General features: G+C 40.5%; 1 protein-coding gene across 10 annotated transcripts in view; it reads right to left on the bottom strand.

Moving 5' to 3' along the window:
• Positions 1-24,668, bottom strand: part of patj (PATJ crumbs cell polarity complex component) — a 307,050-nt gene that overhangs the window by 92,862 nt on the left and 189,520 nt on the right. For all 10 annotated transcript variants that reach the window (XM_069938547.1, XM_069938545.1, XM_069938548.1 and 7 more), the window contains one exon: positions 508-704. In XM_069938547.1, the coding sequence (XP_069794648.1) occupies positions 508-704 (197 nt within the window). The remainder of the gene's footprint in view (positions 1-507; positions 705-24,668) is intronic.

Genomic DNA, 24,668 nt, shown 5'->3' with positions numbered 1-24,668 from the left:
CAAAATTACATTTTTCTAGTCTTAAATAAATAATTCCATTCTACCAAATCAAATGCCTTTTCCACATCCAGAGATATCACACATTCCAAAACATCCTTAGAAGGAGAGTATATAATATTTAATAAATGCCATATATTGAAATGGGAGTAACAATTTTTAATAAATCCAGTCTGATCATCAAATATAATAAGTAGTAAAATATTTTCAAGTCTATGAGCCAAAACTTTAGATAGAATTTTAGTGTCAAAACTGAGTAAAGAAATTGGCCTGTATTAGGAGGCTAGATTTTAATTCTTCCCAAGTTCAATAATTTGTTTTCATGATGATATTCAGAGTGCAATTTCCTATAGATAATTGAACTTGATGAGGACAAGAAGAATCGGCTGAAGAAAAATAAAGTATAAAGCTTTAATTTCATGCACTCATTAGTAGTATCAGGAACATGATGAATGCACTGAATGTTTAAAGGAATACACATAATCCACATTATCTAAGTTTATAACTTACTTCCAAAAGTTCATCTCCGATCTTTATTCTCCGGTCTTTGCCTGCAGGACCTTCTGGATTGATGCCGACTACAAAGATGCTCATACGAGTCCTGTCCTTGTTGCCAGCAAGACTGAGCCCCAGACCTTTCTTGTCTTTTTCAAGCTCAATTATATGTAAATCTCCTGGCAAGTCTCCATATTTTTGCCTGATCTTTTCTACAAAAAAAATGCACATGTGAATTAAAATACAAATGTCCTGTTTAGTAGCAAGTACAAAATATGGAAATAATGAGAAAATTGAGGTGTACTGTCAAAAAATAGGTGAACATCATTCAATACAGAGCAAAAAACAGTGGAGCTGAAGGCATGGTCCTGTTTTTACCAAAGGTACCCAATTTCATTACAATGCTGGCACAGTTATGTCCTGTCCACAAAGAGCAAGGCAACTCTTGCTCCATCAGCCACTTCAGTTATCAGTGGAGTAATTGAGTTACACAGAATAGAAACAAGCCCTTCAGCCCAACTTGTCCATGAATTTTCATTTGTTCTTGAAATCAGTTCCTCTGGCCTCTTGACAGTATCTACTCAAAATCTTAAATCTGTATCCCTAAATTTGGTAACATAGTTAAAAGGAACAATTTTCCCAACTACCATGTCATAATCCTGTATATTCTTTTCAAGAACTTCATTTCCATAACTGGACCAACTGTTCATAGATACCTGAAGGGTGCAGCACAAGTAGATATTCTGACTTATCCCTGTTTCGTTCTTGAATAAAGATACCACATTTGCTGATTTCCAGTGATCTTGCACCTCACTTGTAGCCAGCAATGATCTCTATTATTGTCTCAGTAATCTCCTCCTTTGGAACTCTGGGATACATCTATCTGGGTCTGGGGATTTATCCACCTTTAGGCCCATTAAGCATCTAATATCTTCTCCTTTGTAATTTCTAAATACTTTATAATTTCACTGTCCCAAAAGAGATCTCCTTTATTGCACATAAATGAACAGTTTTCAATTAAGGTCTCACACATGATTCCTGCCTACAGGCACAACCTGTCTAAAGGGACCCCCATGGTCCCTCATGGGCTCCATTCTTTCTTTGATTACCTTCTTACTCTTAATACACTGAAGATAACAGGATTTTCATTAATATTAACCTGTTAATGATATTTTGTGTCCTCTAATATTTTAAGCACCTCTCTACGCTTTCTATAAGGTTAGTAGATAACACTGTTTTCAGTGCTACATAATTTTACATTTGTAATCAAATAACTCACATGCAATTAATGTGCACATTCCAGATTTTATTCAAGGTTTTTATATACATTTTGGTTTGACCATGCAGAAATTATAGCAGATTATATACATAGTTCCCCAATTTCAGGGCAGCATAAGTTTGGGACATTTAGCTTCACGGGCACTTGTGAGTACTCAGATAGGTTTAATTTCTTCATTGGTGCAGGTATAAGAGAGCTTGGCTAAGCTTTTCATCACCTTTGGAGTCTGTAGTCGCCACTTTTCAACATGAGGACCAGAGTTGTGCCAATGAAAGTGAAATGAGGCTGAAAAACAAGAATAAACCAGTAGGAGACATCACCTGAACCTTAGGATGCCCAAAATCAACAATTTGGAGCATCATTAAGAAGAAAGTGTGCACTGTTGAGCTCATTAATCGCAAAGGTATTGGTAGGCCAAGGAAGACCTCCAGTGTTGATGGCAGAAGAATTCTCATCATAATGAAGATAAATTCCAAATACCTGTTCAACAGATCACTAACACTCTTCAGGAGGCAGGGGTGGACGTGTCAATGACTACTGTCCGCAGAAGATTTCATGAACAGAAATACAAAGGCTACACTGCAAAGCACCAAACACTAGTTAGGCACAGAAACAGAATGACGAGATTACAGTTTGTCAAGATGTATTCAAAAGAGCCTGAAGAATTCTGGAAAAAAGCCTTGTGGCCAGATGTGTTGAGCTGGGAAGAGTGCCAGGTTCAGTGGGTTCACAGAGAGACGAGTCCAGACACAAGTGCTACAATTACATGAACTTTATTAAACACAGGAGAAAAACTGGGGAGAACATCAAATGATAATTAATTACTCTACTACTAAACAGCTGCATACACGTTGGACCCAGGCTGGACTTCTATACCAATGGCTGCCTATCTTCTATATGCTCACACGTGTACACTCTCAACAGACAGGGACTTTCAAACACACTCCCGGTTTCCTGCATCAACAGGGGTGCAGCTCTCTGCAAGCACTGATCTAATGCAGTACTATGGCTCAAGTTAAGTGCAGTGCACACCTTACCTGCGACTCTTCCAGCGATGTCCGCAGTAGCGACCAAGTAGCAATGTCCGGGGCTTGGACCATGAGGCAGAGATAAAGAAATGAGCTACGCATCTATGTTTTATACTGTTCTGAGCTGGTCAATGATGACCCTAAGTAATTTAAATGAGCCAATGGCAAGGTGTGCACTAATAGGAGACCAGAGTCCAACTTTGCTTAGCAGGTGATGCAACTTATGAATAAGTTTCAGAGAGGACACGTGACCTTCTGCATTCCACAATGTTCCAGACAGGGATGCCACGTGTTCATCCACAATCCACATATAAGAAGATGAGACCGAGATTAGCCTGTATCAGAGTGATGGCAAGAGCGAAGTGTGGAGGCATAAAGTATTGCCCAAGATCCAAAGCATACAACCTTCTCTGTGAAACATGATGGTGTGGATGTTATGGCTGCCACAGGTACTGGCACATGTATATTCATTGATGATATAACAGCTGATATCAATAGCAAAATGAATTCTGAGGTGTACAGAAGCATCTTATCTGCTCAAGTTTGAACAAATGCCTCCAAACTTATTGGTCGGCACGTTATCCCAATGATTCCAAACATACTGCTAAAGCAACAAAGAAACAAACTCCTTTGTTTTTCAAAGCCAAAAACTGGAAAATTCTTGAATGGCCAAGTTAGTCACCCAATCCAAGTCCAACTTAACATGCCTTCCATAAGTTGAAGAGAAAACCTCAGGGGACAAGCCCCAAAACAAGCAGGAGCTGAAAATGGCTGCAGTAGAGGCCTGCCTAAGCAACACCAGAGACGATATCCATCACTTGGTGGTATTTATTAATCACAGACTTCAAGCAGTCATCACCTGCAAATGATATGCAAAGTATTAAACATGGCTACTTTAATATACCATTGCTCTGTCCCAAATATTATGGTGCCCTGACATGTTTAAAAAGTGCTGTAATTTCTACATGGTCAAACCAAAATGTATACAAATAACCTTTTAAAAAAAATCTGGAATGTGCACTTTAACCACAGGTGAATTGTTTGATTGGAAATTTAAAATTGTGGAGCAGAGGGCAAATAAAGGAAAAAGGAGTCTCTTTCCCAAACATTATGGATAGCGCTGTATTTTGTGATTAACACTGCTCCCAGATGACACTCACCAATAACCTGCTCAGCAATGTTTAATTTTGCTTTCTCCAGGACTACCTGGGTTCATTCCCTTGATCTTGACATGAACCTATGAGCTAAACTTTGGTGATAAAGCGAGAATATCTGTCATTGACAACATGGCAGCATTTGCCAGATTGTTGGATAAAGAATCCCTGGTAAAACTGAAGACAATGAATATAAAGGGAAAACCTCTTGATTGACTAAAGTCAAATCTTGCACAAAGGAAAATTGTTGTGGTTGTTGCCTGTCAATTGACTCATCCCAGGTACAGCAGTTATTCAGAGCTGTGTCCAAGATCCAATGATGTCCTTCTACTTCCTGGGTAACTTTCCTTCCATCACTTGAAAATTAGATATGTTTCCTCTTGATTACAGTGTTCAATTCCAAATGCAACTCCATTGAAAATAAAGGGGTCTATGACTGCATGTAACAAGGCAAGATGATATTTGGCCATAGCTGTTAGGTGATAGGTAAGATTTGAATTATCCAACAAGATCAATTCTAACTACCTACCTCTGACATTTTACAGGATTATAATCACCAAGCTATGCACAAAATTATCCAGTCAGTTACCATTAACTAGGTACTTAGCAGACAAATAAAATCGCAGCCACAAGAGTGATTAGGTATTTTGTAAGAAACTCATCTGAATCGTCAAAAGTTTTTCCACTCTTTGATTTCTATTATTCAAGATATAATTTGGAGTCTTTTTTTGTCTTTACCACATTTTCTTTGTTCCATTTACATCACTTTTTTTTCTAATTTTTTTTATTTTTGCACTATGAGCCATATCAATAACAACATCCACAAATGATCATCAACAATATATACATCGTGACATTTTTTTCTTTTCCCGCACTTCCTCTCTCCCCTTCCCCACCCTCATCAAAAATCAATAAATGATTAAACACTTAAAACAAAGAAATAACCAAAAAAATAAAAAAATCGTATCGTCCACTTTCACATATTTAAATCTTATTGCGCTCATAATTATGTTGTTTTACGAGATGGAGGTTTGTGGTCGGGATTCTCCGACATATTTTAAGTATAGTTGTCTTTCAGATGGTATGTAATTTTTTCTAATGGAATACACTTGTTTATTTCTGTACCACTGATGTATTTTAAGGTTTGTTTCCATTTTCCAGGTTGTCATAATACATTTTCTTGCTACTGTTAGTACTATCATAATAAATCTTATTTGGGCTCTGTCTAATTTTAGTCCTAATTTTTTGTCTTTTATATTATTTAACAGAATTTTTTTTGGATCTTTTGGTATATTATTTAGTCATTTTGTTTAGATCTTCTCAGAAAGTTTTTACTTTTGAGCATGTCCAAATTGCTTGTAATGTTGATCCAATCTCTTGTTTGCAACGAAAGCATCTATTCGAAGCTGTTGGGTACCACTCTTTAAATTTCTGAGGAGTAATGTATAATCTGTTATATTGAATCATACATAATCTAGTATTTATCATGTTCCTCACTGTTCCTAGACATAACTTCTCCCATGTTTTGTTCTTTATCTCTGTGTTTATATCTTTTTCCCAACTTTGTTTCGGTTTATATTTTATTTCATCTTCTTCCTTATATTGCAGTTTAATGTACATATTTGTTATAATTTTTTAAATTATCATTGTGTCTGTGATTAAATATTCATAGTTGCTACTTTCTGTTAATCTCAAGCTATTTCCCGGTATATCTTTTAGATAAGTTTTCAATTGGCAATATGTAAACATTATACTTTGTGTTATTCCATATTTATCTTTTAATTGCTCAAATGTTAATAAATTATTTCCCAAAAAGCAATCTTCTATTTTCTTGATTGCTTTTTTATCCCATTCCTTGAAAAATAAATTGTCGATTGTAAAGGGGATTAATGGGTTTTGTGTTAATATAATTTTTTGTATTTATCTTTTTTTCTTTCAGGTGTATGCTTTTCCATAATTTAAGTATGTGATGTAGTACTGGTGAATTGTTATATTGCACCAATTTTTCATCCCATTTATAAAATGTGTGTTCCGGGATTTTTTTCTCCCAATTTGTCTAATTCTATCTTAGTCCACTCTGGTTTTTCTCCTGCCTGACAAAAATCTGATAAGTACCTTAATTGTGCCACCCTGTAGTAATTTTTGAAGTTTGGCAGCTGTAACCCTCCTCGTTTGTAACTCCATGTTCATTTTTCTAGTGCTATTCTTGATTTCTTACCTTTCCATAAAAATTTCCTTACTATTTTCTTCAGTTTTGTAAAAAATTTCTCTGTCAGGGGAATTGGTAATGTTTAGAATAGATATTGCACTCGTGGAAACACATTTAATCGTAATACAGTTTATTCTTCCTATTAAAGTTAATGGTAGTTCTTTACAATTCTCTAAATCTTCCTGTATTTTTTTAATTAATGGTTCATAATTAAATTTGTATAATTGTTTTAGGTTGTTATCTATTTTGATACCAAGGTAATGTATCGTCTGTGATTGCCATTTAAAAAGGGTTTCTTTATTAACATTCTGAATAATCAACTTTGTTCATTGGCATCACTTTGCTTTTATTGGTGTTAATCTTGTACCCTGAAATCTCTCCATATTCTTTCAGTTTCATATGTAGTTTTTTTATTGACTTATCTGGTTCTGTTAAATATACTATGATGTCATCTGCAAATAGGCTGATTTTGTATTCTTTCCCTTCTATTTTTATTCCTTTTATCAGAGTTTCCTTCTTTATCAACTCAGCTAGTGGTTCAATAACCAAAGTGAACAGTGAAGGGGATAATGGACATCCCTGTCTTGTTGACCTGCTTAATTTAAAGTGATCATATACATATCCATTTATTACTACCTTTGCTAACGGTCCATTATATAATGCTCTAATGTAGTTAATAAATTTTTCCGGTAGTTTAAATTTCTGTAACACTTGAAACAAGTAGTTTCACTCTACTCTATCGAAGGCTTTCTCTGCGTCTAACATAACAGCTACTGTTGGCATTTTATTTATTTGTGCTGTATGTATTAAATTAATAAGTTTACAAACATTATCAACTGCTCATCTTTTTAACAAATCCAGTTTGGTCTTGCCTTACTAGTTTTGGTACACAATCATTCAGTCTGTTTGCTAATTAATTTTGCTATTAATTTATAATCTGTATTCAATAATGATATCAGTCTGTATGAAGATGGCAATAGTGAGTCTTTTCCCTCTTTTGGGATTACTGTAATTATTGCAGATCCAAGGAAGAGTTAAAAAAAAATCAGAATATAAAGCAAGATTATTATCAGATCATCTCCACTGTTATTAACAATTGAAATAGAGGATGTTCCACCAAAGACATATATGGAGTCTAAATCCTACACTGTTAAAAAGAAAAGATTTCAAAGAATATATTGAACAACAAATTAAAATATACTTCGAGATAAATATGGAATCAGTAAAAGATAAATTCATTTTATGGGATGCAATGAAGGCCTTTATTATAGAACAAATAATTAAATATATGACTAAAATTAAAAAGGAATATAATCGGGAAGTAGAACAGTTGGAAAAAGAGATAACAATCATAGAAAAGAAATTAGCAGAAAGAGAAGATACAGAGAAAAAGAGAGAACTGGCAGAGAAAAAATTAAAATATGAAACATTACAAACATATAAAGTAGGGAAAAATATAATGAAAACAAATCAAAAATATTATGAACTGGGAGACAAAACACACAAAATATTGGCCTGGCAACTTAAAATTGAACAAGCTAAAAGAACCATTCTAGCGACAAGAAAAGACGATAAGCAGATCACATATAATCCATTGGAGATTAATGAAAATTTTAAAAGATTCTATAAACAATGATACCAAATTGAAAAAAATGACAAAATTTATGAATTTTTATCTAACATTGAACTACCACATCTACAAATAGAAGAACAAAATAAATTGACAGAACCGTTTAAGAATGAAGAAATTCAAGATATATTAATGAAACTACCAAACAATAAAACCCCAGGTGAAGATGGATTCCCTATAGAATTTTATAAAGTTTTTAAGGATCTATTAATCCCTCCCCTCGTAGAAGTAATAAATCAGGTAGAGGGACCCAAAACTTACCAGAATCACGTAAAACAGCAATAATTACATCACCTTTCTTGATCTCAACATAACAAAGTCCCACATGCTTTTCATTTTCTTAATGTTGTGAACAAGATATAATAGACCACATTGAGTAGTTTCTGAATGAAATAGCTATTCCCCAGTGTAAATATTCAAGTATCATCTTAACACATATTTGAATTAGACTAATTCAACTCAATAAGCACTAATTGAACTCTAGAAAATTAAGCCTTGTGGAAAATTGAGAGGAATAATTAAGATTTGAATGAAATGCAATCAAGAAATAAACTGCAACATTGTATTGCACATGTAGCTATAGATTCTACTTAAAGCCTGATCGTCAATTCTCCATTGCTCATCTACTTTGATCAAGTATAATAATTAGCATTCATAGATGGTTTGTATTGTATATTTTGTGCTATATTGATTCACATTATTAATTTTGTTAAGTATTTGCTCCATAAAGGTCTTAAAGTTGAAAATATCTCGACAAGTTCAGGATCATTACTAAACTATAATAAAAGATACTCTTATAGTGTTCTGTACTCAGCAAAGTTCATCACATGACACACTTAGCACAGCGGTTAGTGCAACGCTGTTACAGTGCTGGTGAATCTGGCACTGTCTGTAAGGAGTTGTTTGTTCTCTCAGTGTCTGCATGCATTTTGTCCAGTGCTCTGGTTTTCTTCCACTGTTCAAAGTATACCAGGGTCTAGGTCAATTTGGTATAATTGGGTAGCATGGGTTCATGGGCTGAAAGGGCTCGTTACCATGCTGTATGTCTAAATTTATCAATTGCTACATCAGATGTGAAAAAAAACTACATGCCAAATATAAGTAATTGTCACAGCCAATTCAACTAGAAGATCTCATCATTAAGTATGTACAGCAACTAAAAGAGGACTATGTTCTCAATAAAGATCGATGATTTCAAAAGAGTCATTGAAGTTTTCCAAGATTAGACAGCATCCACAATATTGGAAGAACAGCACCTTGTCTTCTGTTTGGCCACATACAGCTCTTAGGACTCAATAATAAACTCAATTATTTCAATGAACAGCCTTTTCTGTTTGTGTCAGAACTTATCAATTCTGATGCAAGGTTAGCCATCTGTAACACTAACATAGTTTTCTCTCTCCTTGATTTACTGATTAGTTTCAGTATTGCGTTTTATATCAGATTTCCAGCAAATACACTTTACAGCTTTTTTTCCCCCTTTCTTGTCCTCATTCATTTCATCCATTTGCACTACTTGAGACAGATTGAACATGGTTAATAAGCATTTATCAACCTCTCTAGGATTGCAAGAACAGCCTTATGCCACCTGGATAAGCACAAATGCTCCCTTTGTCCTCTCCATTCAGCCCACAGCAACACCTCCCACATCCCCATCCTCTCTGCAATTTAAATACACACTTGTTTTCTTACGTGTTCAATTCTAAGGAAAGAGTATCATTCTCTTATTGCCCAGATGCTGCTTGACCTGTAAACTATCTCCAGTACTTCCTGTTTTTATTTCAATTATCAGCATCCACATTGTTTTTTTTTGATCAAGAGTACTGGGAAGATATTTCTGGATGACATAGTCTTAGAGCCTGACAAAATGTTTTCAAGCAAAGTTCATGATTCCTAGTTTAAAGAACCATTCCTCATAGTAGCTATGACAGTGGGCTTTATTTACTTTGGAATAGGAGGAAAAAAAATAAATGAGAGGTTCAGCCAAGGGATCTCACGTGCACCAAGCACAACTTATACCCTTGTAGGATCCATGGAACTTTCCATATTTCAACCCTTTAGTCCTAGTCAAGTCAAGTCACTGAGGTTTGTATTGGTGCTGCTTCCTTAACTCACACAGAATTTCATTAACTTTGCAGCTAATTTTTTTTGCCACACTCACTTTCACATGATTTGTATTTGATTCTTCAATTTTCTTTCTTGACACCTCAAAAAATCTCTGGGTTATATGTGATGTCGTATAGGTAGTCTGACAGTAACTGAAATCAGCTCTTCAAATGGTGAGAGATCAGCTTCATAATAAGCTTACAGACTCCCACAACATATGCCCCACATTTCCTGTAGGGAAACATATCATCACATTTTCCCAGTCACTCTATCATATCTGTTCAAGTAACAAGGTTTTCCATGGTACTGCCTTTCAGACCTCTTCCTTTGCCATTTGACAGAGCTCTCGACTTTGTCTCTACTATTTCTTGCACTCTGCTCTCAACCTTCTCCCACAGCCAGAAGGAAGGAAGAGTTTCCCTGGTCCACATCCTCCACTCCACCAGCCTTTATATTGAATGGATTATCCTTTGTAATTTCTACCACCTTCAAGGAGATGCAATCATGAGACACATTTTCTATTCCTTCTCCATATAGCAATTTTCTGTTAAGCACTGGTTCAAATTTCCATCTAAAGCAACAACTCCGCTGTTCATAGCATTTTCTCAGCTAGCCAAGCAACACAAGCACTTGCAACTCTTCCCTTTTCACCATTCAAAAATGCAAACTTTCCTTTTGAATGAAGCTTGACTTTGTTAAGTGATGGGAGGGGGTGTGCTATATGTGGATTATGGAGAAATACATGACTTCCCTGCCTGTCTGTGGATTGTGGGTGGTCACATGTCCTCCCTGTCTGAAACTTATTCGGAAGTAACATCACCTGTCAATCAAGGTTGAACTCTAGCCACACATTAATGCACCCTTGCCGTTGGCTCATTTAAATTATCTAGGGTAATTATTAGCAATGTACACATTCTCTCTCTCTGCCTCATGCTCCAAGCCTTGGACATTGCTCCACACCAGGTCGCTATTGACATTGCTGGAAACGTTGTGGGTAAGGTATGCACTTCACTAAAGCTGAGCTGTAGTACTGTGATAGATCAATGCTTGCAGAGTGCCATAGCCCTGTTGGTACAGGGAACCAGGAGTGTGTGTGAGAAAATCTCTGTGTACACTTGTAGAGTATAGGCAGCCACTGGTATTGAAGCCCAACCTGGGTCCGATGTGAATGTCCATACAGTTGTTTTGTAATATAGTAATTGAGTATCATTTGACATTCTCCCCTGTTTGTCTCTCTCTCTCTCTGAACCCACTGAACTTGATACTCTTCAAAACACAATAATTGGCACTGCAAGCAAGGTTCAAAGAGTTTCGGCTGGACACACATGAAAGAGTGTGTGCACGGGTGTCCTGTCGGATGTATGTGTTATTGTGTACCTGCTTACCAACAGGGGCAGCAGGAGGTGACTACAGATAGGAAAGGAACCCTGGGGTCAGAATATAAAATCCCAAGGACTGACAGCCATCAGGTGTTCATGGGTTTGGTGGCATGGCTGGCAAGCCACGCCATGCCAGTCAACTGGATCTACAGGTTGTACCCCCACAGAGAGAAGATAAAGGCACCACGTGGTCTCCCTCCTGGAGGAATCAGGGTTTCCCAGGACTAGGGGGAATCGTGGGGCAACTCTATGGCTATTGATATCCCTCATGAGCCACCAGTGGGGTATCACACCTGATTGAAGTAGTCAGAAAGATGAACAAATTGAATACCAGCACAGAGCCCTGCAGGAGGCACCATTTACAAATTTGCCTATGATACCACAGTAGTGGGCTATACAAAAATGGGAGTGGGGGGGGGGGGGGAGAGTGGAAATGAGTCAGCATACAGGAAGGAAATGGAAAACTTGGTTAAATAGTGTGCCAACAACAACCTCTCACACAATGTCAACAAATCCAAGGAGCTGATTGTAGACTTTAGGAAGTGTACAATCCAGTGATAATTGGAGGACCAAAGGTGGGGAGGGTAAGCAAACTTAAATTTCTCAGAATCACTATCTTGGATGAACTTTCCTAGATGCAACATGCTAATGTCATCATGAAAAAAGCATGTCAACACCTCCACACCCTTAAGAGTTTGCAAGGTTCTGTTTGACATTGGAAACCTTGGCAAATTTCCATATGTGTAGCGGAAAGTTTGCTGACCGGCTAAATCACGGTCTGGTACGGGGGCACCAATACCTCTGAGCTGAAAGCCTTACAAAAGGTAGTGGACACAACCTCATACATCATATGTAAAACAGCACTGAGAAAATCTACAGGAACACTTCCATCAGAGAGCATAATAGATCCACACCACACAGGACATGCTCTGTTCTTGCTCTTGCCATCAGGGAAGAGTTATAGGTGCCAGAAGAGTCATACCACCTGGTTCAGTAACAGTTGTTACCCCTCCATCATCAGTCTCCTAAACAACAGACTCAAACAGAGTAAAAACACCAAAATGCTGGAGGAACTCAGCCTGTTTATTCAGCATCTATGATCTTTTTGATAAAAATATATTATCGACATTTCAGGTCTGAGCCCTTCTTCAGGGAAAATCAGAAAGGGCAGAAGCAGGGTATAACAGAAACTCTCAGAATTCAAACAATGGGGGAGTAATCCAAAGCAACAAAAGATGTTAATTGGATGTGTGCAAAATGAGACAGACAATGGGGTGCGGGGGGGGGGGGGGGGGAAAGAAAGCAAGGGGGTGGAAGAAGAATTTTTAATGAAAGCCAGATAATCCATGTGCCAACATACATATAAATATTATATACCCCAAAAAAACTAAACCTAATAACCCTCTATTTTTCATTCATCATGTGCCTATCTCTCTTATAAATGCCCTCAATGCTTTAGCCTCAACCACCACCCCTGGCAAGGCATTCCAGGCACCCACAACTCTCTATGTAAAAAAAACCTACCCCTAATTGTCTCCCCTAAACTTTCCTCCCTTTACTTTGTACAGATATCCTCTGATGTGGCTTTTTAAGTGTCTATCCAAATGTCTGGTTAAAGCAGTGTTTGTATTGAATTGCACCATGTCCTCTAGTAGCGAGTCCAACCACTTACAGTGTGAGAAACTCTCCCCAGATGTATACTTCTAAATACCTTCCTCACACCTCAGACTAACACCCAATGACATAAAAACAGCTTCTTCCCCTCTGTCATCAGATGTCTGAATGGACAATGAACCACAGACAAGACCTCATTTTCTCTTCTTTTGCACTAATTTATTTAATTAAAAAAATGTAATTTATAGGAACATTTAGACATGTAATGCTGCAAAACAACAAATTTCATGACATGCTCGTCACAATAAATCCTGATTCTTATTCAAACCTACGGCCTTTTGCTTTTAATATCATTTGGTTACGTGCAGAAAAATGGCTGATGCAATTTCAACCTGAAAAGTGAAACATCTTATAACATTTGGGAGGACTATAAGACAAGGATAAACACTATGAAAGGGAAGATCTGGGTTAATACAGAGAAGGAGAGTGATCCTGATATACATGTCCACGGTTCCTTGAATACAAACAACAACACTGGAAAATTGTGGCCTTCCCTACATCGGAGACTGGTCGCAGATTGGCTGAGCACCTCCACTCCCTCCACCATAACAAAGACCTCCCAGTAGCCAACCATTTCATTTCTGAGTCACACTCCCACACTCACATGTCTGTCCATGGTCTTAAATATTGTCCCACCCTGACCACCCTCAGATTGGAGGAACAACACCTTATTTTCCAACTGGGCCCTCTCCAACCTGATGGCATTAACATTGACTTCTCTGCTTTTTGCTAACCAGTTCACCTTTTCTTTTGCCTCCCCCTTTCCAGTTTTTCCAGTTCTCCCCCGCCCTTCCCCCCTCCACCTACCTAACCATCCCTCCTCCTCCTGATCACTGCTGTCCCCTCCCTCCCTTCTCCACCTGTCTTCTCCTGCCTTTGCCACCTCCCCTCTTTTGCCTCATCTTTTGTTTGGATGTCTGCTCTTTCATACCTTGATGAAACATCAATTCTGTATTTTTAAGATTCAAGATTAAAAATTCAATTTTCTATCATAGTAATAAAATAGTGTCATATTACATGAAATTTCTTTTTGCCTGATGCAACATAGACAGATTTGCCACTGGCACGAATTCCATAAATGCCTCTTATAGTTCTTAGTCAGACTTACAATCAGAAAGAAGCAAAAGAGAGTCCCCCCAGAGTTACTGAGTGTCCGTAGATTCACCTCTAGCATTTCCACCAGCCCCGCAGCCACAAAGAGTCTAGTCCAAATCAATGGCGATCCTAGCTCCAGAGCCAAACCTGGGACACGGTCAGGAACCCTTTAGCACTCTCGGTACCTCCCCACTCCCAGTTCCGATACCTGGTACCCCTCCAGCCAGTTAAGCCAGTCTGAGTTTCTCCAGCATTTTATGTTTTTACTTCAACCATGATGTCTATAGATTTTTGTGATTTACTCTTAACTCTGGAGAATGAGGTGGTCAGCAAAGTATTTGTGAGACTTGTTTTTATTATCTGGATTGGAAAATATGGTGCACCTGTAGCAGGCCAAGCGACTGCTCAGTTAGACGAGCCAAATCACTGCCCCAGTCATCCAAAAGAAGATGGCGCAGGCCTCCCTTCCCTTCTGAGGAGAAGCTTGTTGTTGGCGACATGCTTTGCTCGGGGGACAGCGCCACTCTTCCGTCAGAGGAATAACACCGCAATGTGCTGACATCACTCCCTAAGGCCGGCATGCTCCTCACAGGAAGTGGGTGGTCCCCTCAAGCAGTGCGAGGATTTCAAAATAAAGTTGTTACTGGTTCACCCTCATGCTATGTGGATGTCTCTCATTTCGGTAGCACTGCCGTTAGCAGATGCTACAGTGGTGACCTCGATGGTTCCAACATCTTTGGAACCCTTCTCGAATGCTACAAACTGCAGAGTGCTACTATCGCTAGAGTTGCAATGGCTGAGACCAACGTTGTGGCTGTGCTTTTGCCACCCTTCTGGGAAAATCAGCCCAAGAATTGGTTACAACTGGCTGAGTCACAGTTCCAGATCAGAGACATTGTCTCGGAGGACACCAAGTTCTGGCACATCGTCAGTGCCCTGGACACCGCTACCTCAGCAAAAGTAAGCTCCTTCGTGGAAAATCCTTCTATGAAATGTAAGTATGAACAATTCGGGCATTTCCTCCTCGATTCCCTGGAACTCAGCCAAACGAGTGCGTTGTCCACATCCTGAATATGCAAGGCCCAGGCCATAGGAACCCCTCCGAGCTCATGCATGAAATGGTGGCTTTAGCGGACAGATACACAAACGGTACCTTGCTCGAGGCCCTGTTCCTCTCCAAGCTACTGGTGTACATTTTCTCGGCAATATCCGACATGGATTTCAGTGTCCCACTCCTAGTAGCCAAAAAAAGCACAGACCTTTCCACACCCCGCAACAGAGCTCCATACATGTGCAACTGATCTATACCATCGATGCCGCCGGTTCAGACCCCCTGCTAGGCCCCCCCAGCAGTGGCCGTGGCCCAGCCGCAACGTAACGAGTGCACAGACAAACAGAGCGATTACTGTTTCTACCACCACAGATGGGACCGTAATGCCTGGCGGTGTGTCCCTCCTTGCTCATTCCCCAACGCCAAGTCAAGAGAGGCGGTTGGAAATGGACAGGCCAGTTGCCGATAGTGGCCTTGGTGGCTGGCACACATAAAAGGCCTACTCTACCTCAGGGACCAGCAAACAAAGAGGGATTTCCTAGTTGACACGGGCACAGAGATAACCTTCATTCTGCCAACGTATTTCAAACTCAAACACAATCCCAAAGACCTTCCCCTACAGGGAGCCAATGGCTCCTTCATTCCAAGTTTCAGCACCTGTTTAGTCACAATCCATACTGCAGACACAGTTTTACACTGGAAGTGTATGATTGTGTTCATCTACTTGAAGCAGATTTCCACCGGGAAATCGAGCTCCTGGTGGACATGAACATGCCGTTTAGTCAACGGTACCATGTTTTAGTCATTCACCCTTACTCTATGAAAATGTTCCCTTCTACCATTAGGAATCCACGCTCTGGATGGTAAAAAAATATGCCCTCCTACTGGCCAAGTATCCATCACTCTTGATGCCCAACATCCACAATGCTAAACCAGTACATGGTTTGGAGCACCACGGTGGGACCACTGAGCTTCCAGTGTATGCACGAGCACAGCATCTGCCGCAGGACAAACTCCACCAAGCCAAGACTGAGTTTGTTGCCATGGAGGAACTGAACTTTATTTTGAATTCCTCATGCTGCTTGAGACCACCCACTTCCTGTGAGGGGCATGGTGGCCTTAGGAAGTGATGTCAGCATATCGTCACTCCCTGTCCAGTGGCACACAACATGGAGGTAGCGCTGTCTCCCAGGCAGGCTTCTCCTTGGAAGGGAAAGGGGGCCTGCACCATCTTGTATTTCGGCCCATCTAACTGTGTGGTTGCTCGGCCCGCTACACCACCTCCCTCCCCACCCCAGAATCGCTGCCACCCTTTTAGCAAGTTATGGTATTGTCTTTGGGTTGGCAGCCTCTGTGTCTAACCTGGGTATCCAAGGCAGGCTGGCCTGAGTCCAGTTGCGTTGTCCTGAGGCGGCAAATGGTAAAACCTGTCCTACGGCCTGCCAATGTCCGCCACTCAAACAGCCCCTGGGCGTCCCCGTTGCACATGGTCCAGAAGATCTCTGGCAGTTGGCACCCGTGTAGCGACCATAGGCGACTCAATGATGCCACTGTCCCAGATAGATACCCCATCCAACATGTCCAGAATCTTGTTACAAGGCTCTAGGGCTGCCGGATCTTTTCCAAGGTGGACCTTGTCAAATGGTACCATTAGATTCCGGTGAATCCCAACACTGTCCTGAAAACGGCCATTATTACACCTTTCGGCCTTTTCAAGTCCATTCGGATGCCTTTCAGACTACAGAATGCAACCCAGACGTTTCAGTGTCTCATGGACGTGGTTGGCAAGGACCTCGATTTCATCTTCATCTACCTGGATGGTGTTCTCATCGCCAGCCCTGACACCAGCACACAAAGGATACACCTGATCTGCCTTTTTGACAGGTTGCAGGAGTTCAGACTCATGGTGAACCCGGCTAATGCCAGTTCAGCCCAGAAATAATTGATTTCCTGGGACACCAAATCACCCAAGAGGGGGGCCACACCATTGCTGGATAAGGTGAAAGCCATCCAACGTTTCCCCAGGCCGAGCACAATCAAAGGCTGACAGGAATTCCTAGGGATGGTGAACTTCTATCATCGTTTCCTCCCAGGAGCAGCCACCCTCATGCAACCCCTATTCGACCTCATCAAATTCAGTGACAAGGCGCTCCAGCGAACACACAAAACCATTGAAGCGTTCCAGGCAACCAAAGCAGCACTGGTGGAGGCCACATCTTTGGTCCATCCAGATTCTTCCTCCCCCCTGACCCTTACAACAGATGCATCAGACAGAGCAGTCGGCGCGGTGCTGGAGCAGTGGGTTGATGAACAGTGGTGCCCCCTGGCTTTCTTCAACAAACATGTCCGGACACCAAACTCAAATACAGTGCATTCGACTGTGAATTGTTGGCCTTGTACCTGGCAATATGACATTTCTGGTACATGTTGGAAGGAAGGGTTTTCGTCACCTATACAGACCACAAACCACTCACCCATGCACTCAGCAAGGTCTCAGATTCATGGTTGGCAAGGCCACAACGACACCTCTCCTACATTTCTAAGTATTCAACAGACATTTGCCACCTCACAGGCAAATCCAATGTGGTGGCCAATGTGCTGTCGTGACTGGCCATCGCCACTATCTCAGGAGGGCTCAATGTTGCTCAGCTAGCCAAAGACCAAGCAGAGGATGCAGATGTATGGGCCTACTGGACTGCCATCACCAGCCTAAAGGTTAGCAATTTCTGTCCTTCACCAGGGAGCCCGACTTTACTGTGCGACATGTCCATAGGTTTCCCCAGACCCATCCTACCTGCAACCTGGCAATGGTGGGTGTTCGACCAAATACACGGTCTGTCACATCCTTTCGTAAGGCCCACGATCTGCCTGCTGTCTGACAAGTAACAATGCCGTGATGTAACATTGTGGGCTAAGACTTGTTTGGACTGCTAATGCACCAAAGTGCACGGATACATCAAGGCCCAGCTCCAGAGGTTCAACCCAATGCAGCGCCATTTTGACCATGTCCATGTGGACATTGTCGGGCCGCTCCCGTTAGCTAATGTTTGGGGTATTTATTCACAGTAACTGACCATTTTACTCGTTAGCCAGAAGCGATACCCCTGCTCACATCCAACACAGAGACTTGTGCCAGAGATTTCTTGTCCACTTGGGTCGCATGCTTTTGAGTCCCGACCTTCATCACATCGGACTGAGGGGCCCATTTCACGTCCTCGCTCTGGGCCAACCTAGCCAAGTTGTGCGGCAGCCAGTTACACCACACCACGGCCTACCATCCTCAGGCAAGTGGACTCATTGAACATTTCCACAGCCACGTGAAAACAGCCCTGAAAGCTCGACTACAAGGCCTCAATTGGATGAACTCCCATGGGTGCTGTTAGGAATTTACACAGAAGCAAAAGAAGACCTACCAATGTCATCTGCCGAGATGGTGAATGGCTCCCCACTTGCTATCCCAGGGGTCATTCACTTCAACCCTCTTAGCCCACAACCCAGTGCTCTAGACGTCCTCCAGTGATTGAGGTAACAAACGGGTAGACAGAAACCTCCGCCGCCTTCCCAACATGGCTCTCCACCCTGCCACCTCCTGGCAAACCTGCAGTATACCGAATTCATTATTGAGCGAAGACAATAGCAAGGGACATCCCTACAATGCCCCTATGAAGGCCCATTCAAGGTGTTGCAGCTTGGATATTGGCAGGCCGTAGGACAGGTTTACCATTGACCGCCTCAAGACAGCGCAACTGGACTCAGGCCTGCCTGCCTCGGATCCCCAGGTCAGATACAGAGGCTGCCAATCCAAAGACAATACCGTAACTTGCTTAAAAGGTGGCAGCGATCCTGGGGTGGGGAGGGGGGTGTTGCAGCGGGCCGAGCGACCACGTAGTTAGATGGTCCAAAACACAAGATGGAGTGGGTCCCCCTTCCCTTCTGAGGAGAAGCCTGCCCGGGGGACAGCGCCACCTCCATGTTATGTGCTGCTGGACAGGGAGTGACGATAAGCTGGCGTCACTTCCTAAGGCCAGCGCGCCCCTCACAGGAAGTGGGTGGTCTTCTCAAGCAGCACGAGGAAGTCAAAATAAAATTCAGTTCCTGGTGGAAGTCTCTCATTTCAGTAGCGCTGTTAGCAGACGATACATATCTATATAAAATATTACTTAGATTACATCTGAAGTACTGTGTCCAGTTCCAATTGAAACTCGATACGAAGGATCACACTGGTGAGAGTGCAGTGGAGATTCACCAGATTGTTACCTGGGATGGGATGTTGCAGCTAAGAGAGACTCGATAGGCATCATGTGTTTTCATTGAGTAATATAGCTCCAAAGAATGGAGTAAAACAAAAATCTGCAAACACCGTGGTTGTAGCAAAAACACAGAGATGCTGGACGAGCTCAGCTGGTCCTGCAGCATCCATAATGACTGGCATTTTGGGCCTGAGCCAGTTTTCTTTAGCCCTCCACATCCTGCCCCTCCCCCCACATCTTTGCCTTTATCTCGTGTCCTCTCACTCCATCTCTTCACTTTACCCTGTCTCCTTTTACAGACCCAAAAACTACTCTCTCCTCTCCCACAATCAATTCTCACCTCTCCTCTCTCCTGTCCTTTGATCATATACAATGAACACCTTTTTCTGTTGGTCTGTACTCCTCTCCTCTCATTCTTCCCTTTCCACCAGCCTTTTAATATAGGCCCCTATCTGCTTTTTCCTCAAACCTTTACGTAGGGCTCAGGACCAAATGCCAGTAATCTATCTTTACCTCCTATGGACACTGCAAGACCTGCTGAGTTCCTCCTGCATTTCTGTGTTTTTAATTTTTTCTCGTGCTATGTCAGTGACATTTGCTGGTGTTCAGCCCATATCCCTCGAAACCAAATCTCTGTACATCTGTTTCTCCATTACAGAGCTCCATTTTCTCCAGCTAAAGAGCAATGCAGAACTAGTAGAATAACTGGACCACCGAGCCCAACTCCACTGAATCAGTATATATTAAAATGCAATCAAAACAATAGTGAGGTCATTCATATTACATTTTGTTTTACATTCATTTAAACATATTTTTTATATTTTTATTTACTACAGCCACTGAACTGAACCAGGAAAATGGTTTGAATCCATATAATTGATTCAAGGACCTCGATGACAGATACCCAATCTTGTAGTAATCAATGTCTGTCAGCTTTCACCCATATTCTGTGACCTGCTGACTTTACAGCAATGTTAGCCTGGAAATAAATTGAAGTGTCATATTGACTGGTTCAAGTCTGTCTCGATATGGTAACTTGGAAAACCATTTAATGATTTCAGCAATAACAATAGAACAATGAAACGTAGCTGCTTGATACTGACAATGCAATTATGAGCCAAAGGTCTCATTCACCGTTGTTATTTTATGGGTACTATTCTATTATGTGAAAAGAGGTCATGAATGATAAAGTTACTAATAGCCTTATTTAGGTAATCCAAGGTGCAACACTCAATGCGGTTATTTTTCTCCAAATCATCAGTAGTAAATGATTATGCAAGGCTTGCAGCAAAATTGTCATACAAAGCTTTTGGAACAGTGAAGACTGTAGGTTGCTAAGCGACAAAGTAATCCCTCAGGATGTAGAGAACTGATTAAAGTGGTGGCTGAACTGATGCCTTGCCGTCAGTTACAGGGACAAACATTGAAATGGGTAGATCAGCAGCACTTTACACCACTCATGATGTAGAACAAAATCTTACAAGTGCTGAATTAAGATTAGAGATTCAACTACAATAATTATGTAAGTATAAATAAAATGTGTTACTTTTCGATGATTTTTTAAAAACTCAATTAAGTTACTAATGAAGCACAGTATATAGCTATTGTTGGTCAAATGAAATGTAACAAGTAACTGCTGAATACAGTACAACTCCGATTATCTGAAATTGGTTTCTCCAAAATCCTCATTTATCCAAAATTTAAAAACAAATTCGGATAAATTAGGACATCCGAAACAAATCAGAAATCCTCATTTACCTGAAATATTTTCGGAGCTGAACTGACCTCAGGTTGAAAAAAAAAAGAACTTGAAATGAAATTAGAACGACAATTGTCCTTGTTTCAGGTAACTCCCTCCCCTCTCTTTCCATTTCTTCTTTACCCCCTATTGACTTTTCTCTCCAACTCTTCTTCTCAAACTGCATGCCACTACCTCCCAACCTCAAGTGGTCAGAAGAATCCCTTGTCCCAGTGTCATCAAGGAGAGCGGCCTCCTGGGCAGAAGTGGTCTTCCTCATTCAAAAGCCACTTATTCAGTGTTCTCCTTTGATGAGGAGTTACATGTAACAGCATCTTTTCTGGTTACTGTATCTTCAATCGTGTCTTCCACAGTATGGTCAACTCCTTCTGGTTTCGAAAATCTCTGGTTCCAGTAAAATCTTTCTCTGAAGATTTTCATCACATGACATGTGACATCATTTCTGGTTCTGTCTCATTTCTCCAAAAGCATGAATCATGTCAGATGGCCTTTTGAAGTTACTTCAAAGTTAATTCACATCTATATGCTAAAAGCATCTTTATCCACTTAGAGCCACTTCAAAAGTATGAATTATGACCCCACAGACTCCGGCCTGTCTGTGGACCATTGAATTAAAAGTCCTGTTTGTTTGAATAGCTGCCAGCAGAATGCTGTGTACACACAAATGCTTTTAAGCCAACACCCATTATCCTTGAGTTTCAATTAAGAATCCACGTCGGCTTAATGGCTTTGCTTTTCCAGATGCTTCAACTCCGAAAATGGCCTTTCTCTTTGAGTACAACTATGTGACCCTGAATCCAAACACATAAACTAACTTTACTAATAAATATATATTTTATAACTAAAGATTTTAACTTTAAACATTAATATTAGCACAAATCTGTTACAGTGACCTACTGAGTTTCTCCAGTGCTTTTGTGTATTCCACTACTGCCCCAGCATCTGTGGACTTTCCTGTTTAACTCTATTTTTTACAAATTCTTCATTTCCTGCAAATGAACTCTGGTGAAATCCACAAGCACTTTAAAGGATAGTCATCTAGAAATTCTTCAGTAATTTAGTTTTCAAACAAAAACAATGGGTGGGGGGGGGGGGCACAGGATGTTTTTCTTTTACATACTGTACAATTCTGATTATCTGAAATCAGATTGTCCAAAATCCTTAGTTATCCAAATTTTTTTGGACCCAGAAATGACATCTGTTCAGCTTCAAAAATGTTTTCAAATTATTGAGGATTTCATAAAAATCACAAATCTTCATTTATCCCAAAAATGTTGAAGCTGAAACAATGTCATTTCACCTCTGAAAAATTTCAGATAAATTAGTATATCTGAAACAATCAGAAATCCTTAGTTATCTGAAATAATTTCGGAGCCGAACTGATGTCATGGGTAGAAAAAATTTGGAATTTAGGAAAATACCTCTGAGTTGAATTTCGAATTTTTGGTGCTGGATTTATCTTATTTTGTTCAGGTTATGTTTTGGTGAGAATTAAGCTTAAAAATCTTTCCCTTGTTGTTTGTTGTTCCAATTTGCTGTTGCTATTGCGCTGTTTTTAAAAAATGACCAGTTATCTGAAAATATCATTATCTGAATTAGACCCGGTCCCGAACATTCTGGATAATCAGAGTTGTATTGTATATGAAATGCAGTACAGCATGAGCTTATAAATCATGAAACTTTGCTCTTCTGGATAACAAAAAGACTAATTACAGAAATTGTAAGTTGTTTCCAACATTAAAGCATCTTCAATAACTTAAAGAATGATCTCCCACTATGATAGGAAAATTTGAAAAGTAAGGCTGTCTTTGGATGGTTTAGGCTACAGGTAACAGGTGGAAGAAGGGAGAAGATACCACATGTTTCTGAGTTCAGATGGGTTATTATGGTGATGTAAGCATATGCGGCATGGACTGATGTAATTTAATTCTTTACATTCAAAAGAAACCAAAACTTCACCTGTGGCACTGAGAACATCAGGATCATGTATGGTGATTTCAGGTCTTGATTTCTGATGGACAGCATGTGTAATCAATGTTGCAAGGCCATAAGTTTATCATACACAGAAAGAACATGGCTACAGTTGTCTATGTTTGCTATTATCTAGGCCAGGGTTGGGCAACCATTTACAAACATGGGCCAAATGGTGTGTTAGTAGTTGAACAGCAGGCCACACTGATGCTACCATAAATAGAACAAATAAATACAAGGAATAAATAATAAATGGAATGCATATTATGATGCATTTCAGGTCAGGGAAGGCATCTTCAAATCTGGAAATGCACCAAAAATCACGAGTTAGTCATGAAATGACACAATAAATAAAAACATAACAATTAAAAAGGAGAAAAATTAGTCACAATGAAAACAAAATAACTAACCCCAAAACAGACCACAGTGAGATGGTGAGAATGTCATAGCGGAGAGAAGGAATGTCACACAAAGAGAGGGTGAGCCTCACACAATTATACTTTTTAGACTGCAGGCATGTAGTGGCACAATCATTGAATTTTGCCACTACACGGGCAGTCTAAAAAAGAATGTGCAGGAATTTTGAGTCAATTTCTGCACTGCCATTTATCCTGCAGGACTCCTACAACTTTTTGGAGAAAGCTTGCAGTGTAAATCGTATTGGAAACATTTGCTGACAGTCATCCACACTATTGCATGTCCAACCACCGGGACTGTTGCACTCAGGTACCTGAAGTCTAAAAAGGCACCCAGTGTGAATGACCACATGGACAGTAATTTTGTTAATTTTATCTGCGATTTTGCCAACATTGCAGACTAGAAACCATAAAAGTGAGCGTGAGGCTCGCAAAAAGAGAGGATCTCAAATGTGCAGGGAGGGGGCTCTTGTGCGCAGGGAGAGAGAGAGGAGGCTCGTGTGTGCAGGGAGAGAGGGGGCTTTTGCATGCAGGGGAGCGAGAGAGTGGGTCTCTTGTGCGCAGGGAGAGAGAGAGGGGCTCTAACAAGCAGAGAGAGGGACTCTTGTGCACAGAGGGGCTCGCACACAGAGAGAGCCGCCTGTCACAGAAAGCATGAGTCACATACAGAGAGACGAAGTGACAGAGATATGGATTTATGCACAGATAGGGGGAGCCACACACAAAGAGAGGAAGTGCAACTCTCTGAGAGGGCATCCAACACAGAGAGGCAAGTGATTGCAGAGAGACAAGGAGTCACACAGCGAGATGGTGTCATATACACACACAAGACTCATACAGAAACAGGTTGAGAGAGAGTGAGAGTGGGGTACCACACAAATAAGTTGAAGGAGCGTTTCAGAAAGAGCTAGTGTTGCAGAGAGATGAAGGTGGAATCTCACACTGAGAGGCCAAATAAATTTGAATCGAGCTGCCAGGCTTAGGTTGCCCACCCCTGATCTTGGTCAACTGGAGATAAATATACCTGGTATTCACAATGGCCATCTACAAAATAAGTGGATTTTTATTTCAAAACATTTTCTTCTTTACTAATGATTCTAAAATGTTATTTTCGGTTAAAAGGTAATGTTTTTGTGCCTCATTTTCAATGTCGCATGTGTTTTATCTCTTTCTTT

The sequence above is a fragment of the Narcine bancroftii genome, chromosome 5, assembly GCF_036971445.1.
Source record: "Narcine bancroftii isolate sNarBan1 chromosome 5, sNarBan1.hap1, whole genome shotgun sequence".
Classification (NCBI taxonomy): domain Eukaryota; kingdom Metazoa; phylum Chordata; class Chondrichthyes; order Torpediniformes; family Narcinidae; genus Narcine; species Narcine bancroftii.
The sequence above is the reverse complement of the archived record's forward strand: the minus strand, read 5'-3'. Positions and strand labels throughout refer to the sequence as shown.